At 41.5% G+C, this 17,106-nt stretch overlaps 1 protein-coding gene across 2 annotated transcripts in view; it reads left to right on the top strand.

The window, feature by feature from the left end:
• LOC104603678 (phospholipase D delta-like) overlaps positions 1–17,106 on the top strand; it is an 87,948-nt gene that overhangs the window by 11,089 nt on the left and 59,753 nt on the right. The window contains exon 2 of one of the 2 annotated variants that reach the window (XM_010267760.2): positions 1,866–1,982. The exons of the other annotated variant lie outside the window; for it this stretch is intronic. Coding sequence (XP_010266062.1) covers positions 1,866–1,982 — 117 coding nt within the window. The remainder of the gene's footprint in view (positions 1–1,865; positions 1,983–17,106) is intronic. 2 annotated transcript variants of the gene reach the window in all.

Genomic DNA, 17,106 nt, shown 5'->3' with positions numbered 1-17,106 from the left:
GCTTATGTAAGTTAAATGGCGAGACTGCATTTCATCTCTTAATCTCCTATCCCTTTGTTGGTTTTTTCTGGGATTGGTTTGTTTCACTTTTTGGTTGTAGTTGGCTCCCTCCTGGCTCCTGTCAGCTTGGAAGGTTTGTTTAGCCTTCTAATTGCAGTTGTACAAATAGAAGGGTCAGGCTAATGTGGAGATGTACCAAGGCAGCAGTGGTTTGGACAGTTCCAGAGGAAAGAAATTCAATTATATTTGGGGAAAAGGAGTGGAATGAGGAAGCCTTGATTGAGATCATAACTCTAAGGATGGCTCATCAGGTCAAAACCTTGGATCTGTTTTCTGACTTTCAGGTTGATGATTTTTTTTCAGGTCTTGGGGGGCTATAGCTGTCTCCTCTTCTAGAAGACAGATAGCAACAGTGGGCTGGTCACCTCCATCAAGCAGCTTGTTGAAACTGAACTTTGATGGGAGTTGTGTGGGCAATCCTGACCCCTTTCGAATTGGAGGAGTAATTAGGGACAAGGAAGGAAATATACGTGCTTTCTTCTCAGGTCCAATAGTGATGTGGCAATTGCAGAATTCTTGGCAGCTATTTTTGGAGTTGAGAAAACCAAAGAATTGGGCCTTGAAAGATTAATTATTGAAGGCAATTCCAAAATAGTTGTGTACTGGCTAAAGAAGGGAGGAGTATCTTGGCATCTAAGGAATGTTCTTAGGTGGTTTAAATGGCTCTCTAGGGACATATTTATTCAAGTTAATTGGGTTAGAAGATCTGCCAACAGCCTGGCAGATGATCTACCTAAGCAAGGGGTTCGGAGTGGGACCATGTTTTGAGCTCAGCTGTAATATTTTGGTGGTTTTAGACACTTGGTGTCTACTTTATCTTCCACAATATCTTGTCCTGCTTTCTCTTAATCTTAATAAAACCTTTTTCTGAGTTACTGATAAAAAAAGAATGGTTTATTATAAATTGGAGGATTGCCATCTAAAAAACCAAAAGGAAAAAAAGGATTGGATGACTCTGGAAAGCAGGTGGTCAAAGCTGCATTTTGATGGAAGTAGTATGGGCAATCCTGGGCTTTCTGGAATTGGAGTAAAAAGGGATGAGAAGGGAACTATAATTTTGATGTACTCAGGTCCAATTGGAGAAGGAGATTCAACAAAGACAAATTTTGGCAGAAGTATTTGGGTGCAGAAAGCCAAGGAAATGGGAGTTGAATGGTTGATGATTTAAGGTGAACCAAATGAGGTAATAAGCTGGTTAATGAAGGAAAAGAGAGTGATATAGAACTTAAGAAATAAATTAAGACAGTTCAGATGGTATCAAAAGACATGCGGCTTCAAATAAGGTGAGAACAAAGGTCTGCAAACAGTGTGGAGGATGCTTTGGCTAGACAGGGGGCCAATAGACAGCAACTGTTTTGGGCTCAAATGTAAAAAGGGTGTGCTGGGGTGAGACAGCTGATGCTATTTTCTAATTGGATTTTCTAATTTGTTTTTATTATAAGTTCTATGGGCCTCTCAGGAGAAACTTTTGAGCTCTGGCCCTGGTGTTGATCTTAATATCTCAATAATATTGTTGTGTCTGAACTTATGTTTACTCATGATTGGCACTGGGTATACAAATATTATGTTATTTATCTATTTTGAAAACTTTTACTTGTTTCTTGCTGATGTCTCTCTATTTGCTTAATAAAGCAAATGCTTATAATGTTCTCTGGAATCTGGATGTTGCCCTTATGTGCTCTTCTGCAATGTGTTGCCATCATTATCTGGATATAATTTTGTAAGATAATTGTAACCATATTTTTTGTTAAATATGGGTGAGACTACATATTCTTAGTCTTAAGGCAGCATGATTTTGGGTGCAGGCTGGTGTGATGCAAACTCATGATGAGGAAACCAAGAAATTTTTCAAGCATTCATCAGTCATTTGTGTGCTATCGCCTCGTTATGCCAGCAATAAGCTTAGCGTTGTCAAGCAACAGGCAGGATTTATACCATGTCATAAGTTATATTGTTTTGTTGGAATATATTTTGTTATCATTTGGCTGCAGTATGTTTGCATTACATATGAAGTAATTGATCATGCTAATGGAAGTTCTCATTTTACAGACTTTATTAGATTAACAGAGAATCCACTGATATATGTGGATGAAACTACTATTAATTTTTCATTCACTACTTTTATCTCTCTTTTCTTAGGTGTAGTTAACTCGATTTCCTTTTCTGAATGCAAAATTTTCCTGTCCTTGACCAGGAAGGCAAAATACATACATGTTATTATTGGTTTACTACTGTTAGAATGCTCGAGTCAGGGGTATTTTGGTCATTCTGGTGTATCTTATTGAAAGTGAAATGTCTATTGTATCTGAGCTTAAGTTATGCGTCCCATCTTCTATGAGGGACAAAATTGTCTTTCTTGTAACTCAAGTTTTCATGAATAAAAGTCAAGTGGGTCGGCTAGGAGAGGGACTTTTTGTACATCCTCTCTTCTAGTCTGGCCGAATACTTTTCTCCTCTCCTTCTTCTTTTTCCTTCTCTTTTCTTTCTTCTTTCTTCTTTCTTCTTTCTTCTTCTCTACTTTGACCTAGAAACAACTAGGGTTTATTCACATGGTATCAGAGCATTAAGGTCTGGTGTTCGTTTTTTTCTTGCTGCTGTCTTCTTCTTGGGTTCGCCGCCAGCTTCACAGTAGGTTTCTTCATCCTACAGCTGATCTGATTGAAGACTCGATAAAGGGCTGAAAAGGAGTTGTCATTTTGAGGGCCTGGAGGTGAGAATGTCTCTGGCCGGTGCTGTGGTGGTTGTTGAAGTGGTATACTAGATCCACTATTCAGTGTACGAAGAGGGCTAGTCGTATACAGAGTGGTAGACTGCTGATGTCCACGACAGCAGTGGTGCGGTGTTGATTGTGTTGTGGTGGCTGGCATATCTATTTTTTTTTAAAATGCTTAAAAGTGAACCCCTAGACCTTGTGTGTAATCAGCTCTGCAGTTTGCAGAACAAGTGTTCGATGAAATGACTGAGTAATTTCAGTAGTGGTGTGTTGGTGGTAAATGGTCCTGCAGTGTGCAGTCCAAATGTTTGATGTGTTGATTGAATGATTTCAGGTTTAGAGTGTAGTGTGTAATGTGCAGTTGAAGAAAGTGGGTTGGTGGTATTGTAAGTGAGATAAGTCTTGTGACAAGTGTGAGATTGTGGTGTATATTCAGAGGAGACATAATTGAGATGGCTTCAACTGTAGTTGGGAATGACAACAAAACAGGCATCATGCTCTCTTCAGATTATCTAAGTGTTCAAATGACATCCATCAAGTTGAATGGTGAGAACTATATACCATGGGCAAAATCTGTAGAGGTGTTCTTGAAGGCCAAGAGGAAAGTCAAACATGTGAGGGAAGAGAAACCTTCCTCTGATTCTCCTAGGTTCAGTGATTGGGAACAAGATGATGCACAGATAATGACATGGCTTTGGAACAGCATGGAACCAAAGATTAGTGTGAACATCATGTTCCTAGATATAGCCAAAGAGATCTGGGATCATGCTAAAAAGTTGTACTCTGGACAAGACAACACAACTAGGGTATATCAGTTATACCAAGAGTACTTCAATTTGAAGCAAGAAAGTCAAAGCTTAGAAGAGTATTATGCAAGTTTGAGAAACATCCGAAATGAGCTAAATGTGTATCACCCTCTCACATTAGATGTCCAGATCCAACAGCAGCAACGTGAACAACTTGATGTGACTAGGTTCCTTGTGGGTTTGAAGGCTGAGTATGAGCCTGTCAGATTAGCTCTTCCCTCACTTGAAGAAGATTTTGCTCGTCTTAAGAGGACATCCATTGAGCCAGTGGAACATTCTTCCTTCTCTGATAGATCTGGTTTGGTAGTGACTAAAGGGAGTAGTCGTGGAAGTAGACGTGGTGGTGGCAGCAGTGGTCCTCCAAGAAACCGTGGTGGACACATGTTTAACCGGGCCAGTGGCCGGACTGGAGGCCGTGGAAGAGGAAGGGGTAATGCTCAGAGAAAATGTACACATTGTGGCTTAGAGGGGCACACAGTTAATTTTTGCTATGATTTGCGTGGTCCACCTAACACTTGGGCTAACCATGCTACATCTAAAAGTAGTAGCACAATTACTGAGAGCCAGCAAATTGCACAAACCCCCTTCACACCCACTTGTGCTTCCGGGCAGGAAATAGTGAGTGTACCATGGGCAATATATGAGCAGTTCCTTCAAACATCTCAGCAGAACACAACTACACTTGCCCATTTAGGTATGACTTGTTTAGCTTCCAAAGCCTCACCCTGGATCATTGATTCTGGGGCCTCGGACCATATGTCTGGGACTCCTGATGTATTTTTTTCCCTTTCTCGCACCTCCACATCTCAGACAGTTACACTTGCTAACGGTTCTACATCTCCTATTTGTGGTGTTGGTGATGTTGATCTCTCCTCATTGTCTTTAGCATCTGTTTTATATGTTCCTAAGTTCCCTTTTAACCTTATGTCTGTTAGTAGATTAACCAAGTCCCTTAATTATTCTGTAACCTTCTATCCTTCTTCTTGTGTATTTCAGGATCTCAAGACAGGGACGGAGATTGGTGGAGGGCATGAAGCCGGTGGTTTGTATTACCTTGATGGTGGTGGCCCTCCAGTGGCTTTTCAGTCGTCCCTTACTCCTCTCCAATGGCACTGCAGACTTGGTCATCCCTTTCTCAAGGCTTTGAAGCTGCTAGTTCTTTCCTTGAGTCATCTTTCATCATTAGATTGTGAGTCATGTCAGTTGGGAAAACATCATCGAGTCTCATTTAGTCCAAGAATTGATAGTCGTGTCTCAAGTCCTTTTGCTTTAGTTCATTCTGATGTATGGGGTCTAGTTAAAGTGGTGTCATACAATGGGTTTAAGTATTTTGTAATTTTTGTTGATGACTTTTCGAGGATGACATGGATAGATCTTATGAAAGACCGTAGTGAATTGTTCTCTATTTTTCAGAAATTTCATGCTGAAATACGCACTCAGTTTGGTGTTAATATGAAAATACTTCGCTCCGATAATGCCAAAGAATACATCTCCTCATCGTTTCAGCAATACCTAGAACACCATGGAATAATTCATCAAAATTCTTGTGCCTACACCCCACAACAAAACGGTGTAGCTGAACGGAAAAATAGACATCTTCTTGAAACTGCTCGGCCCATGATGATCAATATGTATGTCCCAAAGCACTTTTGGAGTGATGCTGTTCTTACATCCTGCTTTTTGATAAATCGGATGCCCATGTCAATCCTTGGAAGTCAATCCCCTTTCTCCGTGTTGTTCCCCACTTTGTCTCCCTTTCCTCTCACCCCAAGAGTCTTTGGTTGTGTTTGTTTTGTTCAGCACTTGGGGCCTGGAGTAGACAAGCTAGATGCTCGGGCTACAAAGTGTATTTTTCTTGGCTACTCAAGGACTCAGAAAGGGTACAAATGTTATAACCCTACGTTTCATAAATCGTTTGTGTGCCTGGATGTCACCTTCTTTGAATCAGTTCCTTTTTTCTCCAATACCGGGGTCTCTTCTTCTCCCTCTGTGGTTCCTTTTCCTGTTCCGGTTTTGGACCCCCTTCCCGTAGCTCCCACTCCTACGGCAGATGCACATCATATGCCGGTTACTACAGAGAGGCCGCCAATTACTCAAGTGTATACTCGCAGAAGTGCTTAGGCTTCTCCTCCACTTCGGCACCCGTCGACAAATCCTACTATTGCTCCTTCTCCCTCAGATCTTCATCTCCCTATTGCTTTGTGGAAAGGTAAACGTACTTGTACTTCTCATCCCATTTCAGACTATGTTTCCACTGCTCACCTTTCTGCTTCCCATTGCAAGTTTATATCATTACTCTCTTCAGTTCCCATTCCCAAGACTGTACAGGAAGCCCTTGCCTCTCCAAGGTGACGGCAAACCATGGAAGAAGAACTCTCTGCTCTACAACATAATCATACGTGGGAACTCACCATCCTTCCTCCTGATATGCACACTGTTGGGTGTAAATGGGTCTATACAGTGAAGCATCTTCCTGATGGCAGTGTGGAACGATTGAAGGCATGGTTAGTGGCCAAGGGCTATTCTCAGTTATATGGTGTGGACTATATGGAGACATTTTCTCTTGTGGCTAAAATTGGTTCAGTTTGGGTGTTGATCTCATTGGCTACTATGTATGATTGGCCTCTCCTACAACTTGACATCAAAAATGCCTTCCTACATGGTGATCTTGTTGAGGAGGTGTATATGGAGCAACCACCAGGGTTTGTTGCTCCGGGGGAGGCTGGTAAGGTGTGCAGGCTCAAAAAGGCAATCTGTGGACTGAAACAATCTCCACGTGCATGGTTCGGCAGGTTCAGTGAAGTGGTGAAGGCCTTTGGGATGAAACTGTGTCAGGTTGATCATTCCGTGTTTAGCTATAACTCGAAAGATGAAAAAATCTTGCTAGTCGTGTATGTGGATGATATTGTCATAACTGGAATTGACAGGCTGAAAAAATTCTTACAAGACCACTTCAATACGAAAGATCTGGGGAAGCTAAAGTATTTCTTAGGAATAGAAGTTGCGAGGTCAAAACAGGGGATCAACCTATGCCAGAGGAAATATGTTCTTGATCTACTTGAAGAAACAGGGTTGTTAGGTGCTAAACCAGCAGAGACTCCTATGGAACTCAATGCCAAGTTAAGTGTGGATGCAGGTGATGAGTTTGATGATCCTGGAAGATACAGAAGGTTGGTGGGAAAGTTGAACTACCTGACCGTTACTCGACCAGATATATCATTTGCTATGAGTGTGATGAGTCAGTTTATGCAACATCCCCGAGTTCCTCACTGGGAAGCTGTTCTGAGAATTGTTAGGTACCTAAAGAGTGCTCCAGGTCGTGGTCTGTTATACCAAAAAGGAGGACCTCTTGAGATAGTAGGGTACGCAGATGCTGAATGGGCTGGCTCTATATCAGACAGGAGGTCAACCACAGGGTATTGTACCTTCCTGGGTGGCAGTCCTGTAACTTGGAAGAGCAAGAAGCAAACAGTGGTGGCAAAAAGTAGTGCGGAAGCAGAGTACAGGGCTATGGCCCATACCACATGTGAACTAGTATGGCTGAAGAACCTACTACAGGAGATGGGTTTCTCAATTGACAAACCCATGAAACTATACTGTGATAACCAAGCTGCTGTTCACATCTCATCCAATCCGGTCTTCCATGAAAGAACTAAACATATTGAGGTGGATTGTCACTTTGTGAGAGAGAAAGTGATAAGTGGGGTAATAACTACATCTCATGTGAGCTCAAGAAATCAGTGAGCAGATATCTTCACAAAAGGATTGTCTCGGGGAAGAATAGATTACATTTGTAACAAGCTGGGACTATATGATATATACTCTCCAGCTTGAGGGGGAGTGTTAGAATGCTCGAGTCAGGGGTATTTTGGTCATTCTGGTGTATCTTATTGAAGGTGAAATGTCTATTGTATCTGAGTTTATGTTATGTGTCCCATCTTCTATGAGGGACAAAATTGTCTTTCTCGTAACTCAAGTTTTCATGAATAAAAGTCAAGTGGGTCGGCTAGGAGGGGGACTTTTTGTACATCCTCTCTTTTAGTCTGGCCGAATAATTTTCTCCTCTCCTTCTCTTTTCTTTCTTCTTTCTTCTTTTCTACATTGACCTAGAAAACTAGGGTTTATTCACAACTACATGATCCCTACTTTTGCATTTTTTATTGTTAGAATGCTCGAGTCAGGGGTATTTTGGTTATTATGGTGTATCTTATTGAAAGTGAAATGTCTATTGTATCTGAGTTTAAGTTATGTGTCCCATCTTTTATGAGGGGCAAAGTTGTCTTTCTTGTAACTCAAGTTTTCATGAATAAAAGTCAAGTGGGTCGGCTAGGAGAGGTACTTTTTAGTACATCCTCTCTTCTAGTCTGGCCGAATACTTTTCTCCTCTCCTTCTTCTTCTTCTTTCTCTTTTCTTTCTTCTTTCTTCTTCTCTACTTTGACCTAGAAACAACTAGGGTTTATTCACATGGTATCAGAGCATTAAGGTCTGGTGTTCGTTTTTTTTTTTTTTTTTCTTGCTGTTGTCTTCTTCCTGGGTTCGCCGCCAGCTTCACAGTAGGTTTCTTCATCCTACAGCTGATCTGATTGAAGACTCGATAAAGGGCTGAAAAGGAGTTGTCGTTTTGAGGGCTTGGAGGTGAGAATGCCTCTGGCCGGTGCTGTGGTGGTCGTTGAAGTGGTATACTAGACCCTCTATTCAGTGTACGAAGAGGGCTAGTCGTATACAGGTATGGACACTGCTGTCGTGTGTTCAGAAATGGATTGTGAATGCTGATTTTTTTTTGTGTACATCGAAAGTTAGTTGTTGTGGTGCTGGGTGAAACTGATACACATATCAGTCATGTTTTTTTTTGTGTTTTTTTGCTCACATGTGTGCTGAAAGAAGAGTGGTAGACTGCTGATATCCACGACAGCAGTGGTGTGGTGTTGATTGTGTTGTGGTGGCTGGCATATCTATTTTTTTAAATGCTTAAAAGTGAACCCCTAGACCTTGTGTGTATTCAGCTCTACAGTTTGCAGAACAAGTGTTCGATGAAATGACTGAGTAATTTCAGTAGTGGTGTGTTGGTGGTAAATGGTCCTGCAGTGTGCAGTCCAAGTGTTTGATGTGTTGACTGAATGATTTCAGCTTTAGAGTGTAGTGTGTAATGTGCAGTTGAAGAAAGTGGGTTGGTGGTATTGTAAGTGAGATAAGTCTTGTGACAAGTGTGAGATTGTGGTGTATATTCAGAGGAGACATAATCGAGATGGCTTCAACTGTAGTTGGGAATGACAACAAAATAGGCATCATGCTCTCTTCAGATTATCTAAGTGTTCAAATGACATCCATCAAGTTGAATGGTGAGAACTATATACCATGGGCAAAATCTGTGGAGGTGTTCTTGAAGGCCAAGAGGAAAGTCAAACATGTGAGGGAAGAGAAACCTTCCTCTGATTCTCCTGGGTTCAGTGATTGGGAACAAGATGATGCACAGATAATGACATGGCTTTGGAACAGCATGGAACCAAAGATTAGTGTGAACATCATGTTCCTAGATACAACCAAAGAGATATGGGGTCATGCTAAAAAGTTGTACTCTGGACAAGACAACACAACTAGGGTATATCAGTTATACCAAGAGTACTTCAATTTGAAGCAAGAAAGTCGAAGCTTGGAAGAGTATTATGCAAGTTTGAGAAACATCCGCAATGAGCTAAATGTGTATCACCCTCTCACATCAGATGTTCAGATCCAACAACAATAACGTGAACAACTTGATGTGACTAGGTTTCTTGTGGGTTTGAAGGCCGAGTATGAGCCTGTCAGAGCACAGATATTGGGGGGATCAGCTCTCCCCTCACTTGAAGAAGTTTTTGCTCGTCTTAAGAGGACATCCATTGAGCCAGTGGAAGTAGTCGTGGAAGTGGTGGTGGCAGTAGTGGCCCTCCAAGCAACCGTGGTGGACACATGTTTAACCGGGCCAGTGGCCAGACTGGAGGCCATGAGTCAGGGGGAGGCCGTGGAAAAGGAAGGGTATTGCTCAGAGAAAATGTACACGTTGTGGCTTAGGGGGGCACACAGTTAATTTCTGCTATGATTTGTGTGGTCCACCTAACACTTGGGCTAACCATGTTACATCTAAAAGTAGTAGCACAATTACAGAAAGCCAGCAAACTGCACCAACCCCCTATACACCCACTTGTGCTTCCGGGCAGGAAATGGTGAGTTTACCACAGGCAATATATGAGCAGTTCCTTCAAACATCTCAGCAGAAGACAGCTACACTTGCCCATTCAGGTATGACTTGTTTAGCTTCCAAAGCCTCACCCTGGATCATTGATTCTGGCGCCTCGAACCATATGTCCGGGACTCCTGATGTATTTTTTTCCCTTTCTCGCACCTCCACATCTCAGACAGTTACACTTGCTAATGGTTCTACATCTCCTATTTGTGGTGTTGGTGATGTTGATCTCTCCTCATTGTCTTTAGCATCTGTTTTATATGTTCCTAAGTTCCCTTTTAACCTTATGTCTGTTAGTAGATTAACCAAGTCCCTTAATTGTTCTGTAACCTTCTATCATTCTTCTTGTGTATTTCAGTATCTCAAGACGGGGACGAAGATTGGTGGAGGGCATGAAGCCGGTGGTTTGTATTACCTTGATGGTGGTGGCCCTCCAGTGGCTTTTCAGTCGTCTCTTACTCTTCTCCAATGGCACTGCAGACTTGGTCATCCCTTTCTCAAGGCTTTGAAGCTGCTAGTTCTTTCCTTGAGTCATCTTTCATCATTAGATTGTGAGTCATGTCAGTTGGGAAAACATCATCGAGTCTCATTTAGTCCAAGAATTGATAGTCGTGTCTCAAGTCCTTTTGCTTTAGTTCATTCTGATGTATGGGGTCCAGTTAAAGTGGTGTCATACAATGGGTTTAAGTATTTTGTAATCTTTGTTGATGACTTTTCAAGGATGACATGGATAGATCTTATGAAAGACCGTAGTGAATTGTTTTCTATTTTTCAGAAATTTCATGTTGAAATACGCACTCAGTTTGGTGTTAATATGAAAATACTTCGCTCCGATAATGCCAAAGAATACATCTCCTCATCGTTTCAGCAATACCTAGAACACCATGGAATAATTCATCAAACTTCTTGTGCCTACACCCCACAACAAAACGGTGTAGCTGAACGGAAAAATAGACATCTTCTTGAAACTGCTCGGTCCTTGATGATCAATATGCATGTCCCAAACCACTTTTGGAGTGATGCTGTTCTTACATCCTGTTTTTTGATAAATCGGATGCCCATGTCAATCCTTGGAAGTCAATCCCCTTTCTCCGTGTTGTTCCCCACTTTGTCTCCCTTTCCTCTCACCCCAAGAGTCTTTGGTTGTGTTTGTTTTGTTCAGCACTTGGGGCCTGGAGTAGACAAGCTAGATGCTCGGGCTACGAAGTGTATTTTTCTTGGCTACTCAAGGACTCAGAAAGGGTACAAATGTTATAACCCTAAGTTTCATAAATCGTTTGTGTGCCCGGATGCCACATTCTTTGAATCAGTTCCTTTTTTCTCAATTGCCGGGGTCTCTTCTTCTCCCTCTGTGGTTCCTCTCCCTGTTCCAGTTGTGGACCCCCTTCCCGTAGCTCCCACTCCTACTGCAGATGCACATCATATGCCGGTTACTACAGAGAGGCCGCCAATTACTCAAGTGTATACTCGCAGAAGTGCTTCGGCTCCTCCTCCACTTCGGCACCCGTCGACAGATCCTGCTATTGCTCCTTCTCCCTCAGATCTTCATCTCCCTATTGCTTTGCGGAAAGGTAAACGTACTTGTACTTCTCATCCCATTTCAGACTATGTTTTCACTGCTCACCTTTCTGCTTCCCATTGCAAGTTTATATCATTACTCTCTTCAGTTCCCACTCCCAAGATTGTACAGGAAGCCCTTGCCTCTCCAGGGTGGCGGCAAGCCATGGAAGAAGAACTCTCTGCTCTACAACATAATCATACGTGGGAACTCACCATCCTTCCTCCTGATAAGCACACTGTTGGGTGTAAATGGGTCTATACAGTGAAGCATCTTCCTGATGGCAGTGTGGAACGATTGAAGGCACGGTTAGTGGCCAAGGGCTATTCTCAGTTATATGGTGTGGACTATATGGAGACATTTTCTCCTGTGGCTAAAATTGGTTCAGTTCGGGTGTTGATCTTTTTGGCTACTATGTATGATTGGCCTCTCCTACAACTTGACATAAAAAATGCTTTCCTACACGGTGATCTTGTTGAGGAGGTGTATATGGAGCAACCACCAGGGTTTGTTGCTCCGGGGGAGGCTGGTAAGGTGTGCAGGCTCAAAAAGGCAATCTATGGACTGAAACAATCTCCACGTGCATGGTTCGGCAGGTTCAGTGAAGTGGTGAAGGCCTTTGGGATTAAACAGTGTCAGGTTGATCATTCCGTGTTTAGCTATAACTCGAAAGATGGAAAAATTTTGCTAGTCGTGTATGTGGATGATATTGTCATAACTGGAAGTGACAACAATGGAATTGACAGGCTGAAAAAATTCTTACAGGACCACTTCAATACGAAAGATCTGGGGAAGCTAAAGTATTTCTTAGGAATAGAAGTTGCGAGGTCAAAACAGGGGATCAACCTATGCCAGAGGAAATATGTTCTTGATCTACTTGAAGAAACAGGGTTTTTAGGTGCTAAACCAGCAGAGACTCCTATGGAACTCAATGCCAAGTTAAGTGTGGATGCAGGTGATGAGTTTGATGATCGTGGAAGATACAGAAGGTTGGTGGGAAAGTTGAACTACCTGACCATTACCCGACCAGATATATCATTTTCTGTGAGTGTGGTGAGTCAGTTTATGCAACATCCCCTGGTTCCTCACTGGGAAGCTGTTCTGAGAATTGTTAGGTACCTAAAGAATGCTCCAGGTCGTGGTCTGTTATACCAAAAAGGAGGACCTCTTGAGATAGTAGGGTATACAGATGCTGATTGGGCTGGCTCTATATCAGACAGGAGGTCAACCACAGGGTATTGTACCTTCCTGTGTGGCAATTTTGTAACTTGGAAGAGCAAGAAGCAAACAATGGTGGCAAAAAGTAGTGCGGAAGCAGAGTACAGGGCTATGGCCCATACCACATGTGAACTAGTATGGCTGAAGAACCTACTACAGGAGATGGGTTTCTCAATTGACAAACCCATGAAACTATACTGTGATAACCAAGCTGCTGTTCACATCTCATCCAATCCGGTCTTCCATGAAAAAACTAAACATATTGAGGTGGATTGTCACTTTGTGAGAGAGAAAGTGATAAGTGGGGTAATAATTACATCTCATGTGAGCTCAGGAAATCAGTGGGCAGATATCTTCACAAAAGGATTGTCTCGGGGAAGAATAGATTACATTTGTAACAAGCTGGGACTATATGATATATACTCTCCAGCTTGAGGGGGAGTGTTAGAATGCTCAAGTCAAGGGTATTTTGGTCATTCTGGTGTATCTTATTGAAGGTGAATTGTCTATTGTATCTGAGTTTATGTTATGTGTCCCATCTTCTATGAGGGACAAAATTGTCTTTCTCGTAACTCAAGTTTTCATGAATAAAAGTCAAGTGGGTCGGCTAGGAGAGGGACTTTTTGTACATCCTCTCTTCTAATCTGGCCGAATAATTTTCTCCTCTCTTTCTTCTTCTTCTTTCTCTTTTCTTTCTTCTTTCTTCTTTCTTCTTTTCTACTTTGACCTAGAAACAACTAGGGTTTATTCACATTTATTAAATTATGCAAACAATCTATTGGAATTTCTTGTCACATATGCCTAGTGAAACTATTCCTTAGTGGCCTGCCTTCTCTATCTTCTTGTACACATTCCATGGGCTAAACAGTATAGTTCCATTAAGGGAAACTTTGTCTGAAATTCTTGTTTTGGTGTAACATCCAGAGATCAGATAGAGTCATTGTCTGGAGAGGTGTTAGGAAGAAGGAAGTTGTATTGGGGGTTCTAACCTTTAGAGTAGCTTTATATGTTTTGGAGTCTTATTTAATTTATGTTTTTGATATATCAGATGGTTGTGTCCAGTGAAACTATTCCTTTGTGGCCTGTCTTTTCCATCTTCCTGTATATATTCCATGGGCTAAACAACATAATTCCAATTCAGGAAACTTTTGTTCTGGTGTAACATCCAGAAATCAGATAGATTCATTGTCTAGAGAGGTGTTAGAAAGAAGTTGTATTGGGGTAGCTTTATATCCACTTCGGAGCATTTTTTTTCCTTGAGAAAAGTTAAAAGTAACTTTCATTAATCTTAAAAATTCCCTGAACAACAAGACGCTGTACAAGGGGAGCTTGCAAAAAAAAAAAAAAAAACTGCCCCTGCATTGCTAATAAACTATACCATTGCAATTTACAAAATAGATTTTCAAATACAAAATATGTACCATGACTCCTTCCCTTAAAAGACTTATGAACATTCAGCCATGAATGCAACATGCCCAATATCATCTGAAAAACTTTGTCCACCAAACATTCCTTATCCTTGAATTTTCTGGAATTCTTTCCTGCCACAGATTCCAGAAGACAGCTGCTGGGATCAATATCCAAATGATTTAACCTCTCTTACTCAATCCACTACCTTCAACCATTTAAGAAATCCAACACAGATTGTGGACAGCACCCCTTAATGGCAAGCATGCCCATAAACTTAACCCAAATATCTTGTGCATATCTGCAAGGCAGCAGCATATGGTTCACTGATTCATCAGCCTCCTCACACAGCACACATTCAGTTGATAATTCAGCCACACCCTTCCTTACTATATTATCTCTAGTTAGGATTCTGTTCAAGTAGGCAGTCCACACAAAAAAAGGCCACCTTGGGTGGAATGTTTTTCCAGCAAACTGTGTTAATTGGGACCTCAGTCTATTTATAACTGCTGAATTATCAGAAAAAGATTCATCAGCCTCCTCACACAGCACACGTTCAGTTGATAATACAGCCACACCCTTCCTTACTATATTATCTCTAGTTAGGATTCTGTTCAAGTAGGCAGTCCACACAAAAAAAAAAAAGCCACCTTGGATGGAATGTTTTTCCAGAAAACTGTGTTAATTGGGACCTCAGTCTATTTATAACTGCTGAATTATCAGAAAAAGATTTAACTGAAAACTTTCCTGACTTTCCCGGATCCATATCCTCCTATCTTCTAAGTTCTGAATTTCACCTGAGTGTCATACAGCCCTTTCAGCAGCTCCACCACAGAACCAACTTCCCAATCCTCTAAACTTTTTCTGAATTGTGGTGCCCACATCATGCTTCCGTTCTGACACTGGAAGCAATGTGCCATACTATCTCCTTGTCAACTGCCAACTCAAACAAATTTGGAAAGACTTCTGTTAATTATCTGTCCCCACACCAGGCATCCCTCCATAATTTTACTGTTCTGCCATTACATATCTTGTATCTTACACCTCTACACTGAAAATGGTTATAAGCTTTCTCAATTCCCTTCCGCACTGAAAATCCATCCATAAGATTGGCTGAGACACCCAGATCCCATCCGAGTTTCTTGATCCATATTTAGTTTGGCTCACTTTTCTCTAAGGACTCTCTTGTTGCTCCCCAAACCTCCAAAGCCTTTTTGTTTTTTTTTTTTGATCAATAACTCAGAAAAAGGATTTCATTAAGCTAATTAAGGCAGCACAACAAGAAGTTGTGAGGATACAAATAGACACCAAGTGTCCAAACCCCCAAATATTACAAATATGTCCAACCACCCTTTTTTTGATAAGTAAAATAAAAATTTAATTAAAGATAAAAGAAGTTACAAAAGAGGGTGACAAGTCATCACCCAAATACATAGACCAACTTCCAGAATAAATAACAAGCTGACTGAATCCAGGAACTCTCCTAAACTACTTCCAGAATAAATAACAAGAGGGTGACAAGTCATCACATTACAAATCTGATAATCCAGGAACTCTCCTAAACTATTTCCAGAATCCTCCTTTTCTAGTTGACTGAATTCTGGAAGAATCAGTGTCCAAACCCCCTTGTTTAGCTAAACTATCCGCCAAATTGTTGGCCGACCTTCTAACCCAATTAACTTGAATCAGTATATCCCTGGAGACCTTTTGAACCTCCTAAGATCATTCCTTAAATGCCATGAAACTCCTTCCCCTTTCTTTAACCAGTCGGTCCAGTCCACAACTGTTTTGGAATCACCTTCAATAATTAGCCTTTCAAAGCCCATTTCCTTGGATTTCTCAAGCCCATAAATAGCTGCTAACAATTCTGTTGATAGCTCCTCCAATTCCAGCGGGGCCTGGATTGCCCACACTACTCCCGTCGAAATTCAGTTTCAACCAGCCACAAGGCAGGGGAGACCAGATCACTGTTGCAATCTGTCTTCTAGAAGATGAGGCAGCTATAGCCCCCCCAAGCTTTGAAGAAATCATCAATCTTAAAGTCTCAGAACAAATTCAAGGTCTTGAACCAATGTGCCACTCTTAGGGTTATGGCCTCAATCAATTCTTCCTTATTCCTCTTCTTTTCCCCCAAAATTCTAGAGTTTCTTTCCTCCTAGACTGTCCAAATAATTGCTGCCCTTGTGCATTTCCGCATCAATCTACCTCTTTTAGTAGACACCTACAAGCAGAAGGGTTAAACAACCCTCCCAAGCTACTTCCTTTGAAGCTTATCACAAGTATTAATGCAACCATGAAACACTTCTCAATAGAAAGCATTGACTCTAGGAGGGATGGGAGAACACCATATTTCCTTAACAGGTAAAGTAGGTGAAAGAGAAGGTGAGGAAGCTACAAGGGAGTTAAAAAAGGATTTACAAGTGAAAGTCCCAGCCGAATTAAGGGTCCAGACCCTACTGTCCATGCCCCCATCCCCAAGAACCACTGGATTCAGCAAAGAGAGCAAAGCAAAAACAAGGGGAATTTCAGATTCTCTAAGATTCCTAATGAGGCCCAAGTTCCAAATTTCCAATTTAGCTCAGAAGGAGAGGAAGAGGAGAAAATGAACTCAGCCACCGGTCTGCCTTTGAGATTGGTAATAGCATAAAGTGAAGGGAAGATCTCCATCAAAGGGGTCTCCCCAACCCAAATATCTTTCCAAAATCTAATATTTTGACCGAAGACCAAATCATACCTGATGTGATTGAGGAATCTCCATAGACACTTACTCAATAAGGCCCAATTTTTAATTCTAATGATCCCAATCCCCAACCCTCCTTCTACTCAATAAGGCCTAATCTTTCTTCCCTTCCCCAGGTCCCCACAAAAAGTCTCTCATGATCTTTTCCAGCTTTCTCACAACAGCCTGGGGCATCCTAAAAATCGACATAAAAAAGACAGGAAGGTTAGCTATGGTAGATTTGATAAATGTTATCTTCCCATCTAAAGAAATGCAATTTCTCTTTCACCCAGCTAATCTCTTCTCAAACCTTTCCACCATTGGATTCCAAAAACTCAAAGCTTTAGGATTGCCACCAAGTGGTAATCCTAGGTACTTGATGGGCCAATTTCCTTTCTCACAAC

The sequence above is a fragment of the Nelumbo nucifera genome, chromosome 5, assembly GCF_055504915.1.
Source record: "Nelumbo nucifera cultivar China Antique chromosome 5, China Antique-T2T, whole genome shotgun sequence".
In the NCBI taxonomy this organism is placed as follows: Eukaryota; Viridiplantae; Streptophyta; class Magnoliopsida; order Proteales; family Nelumbonaceae; genus Nelumbo; species Nelumbo nucifera.
This window is presented reverse-complemented; position numbering and strand designations above follow the sequence as displayed.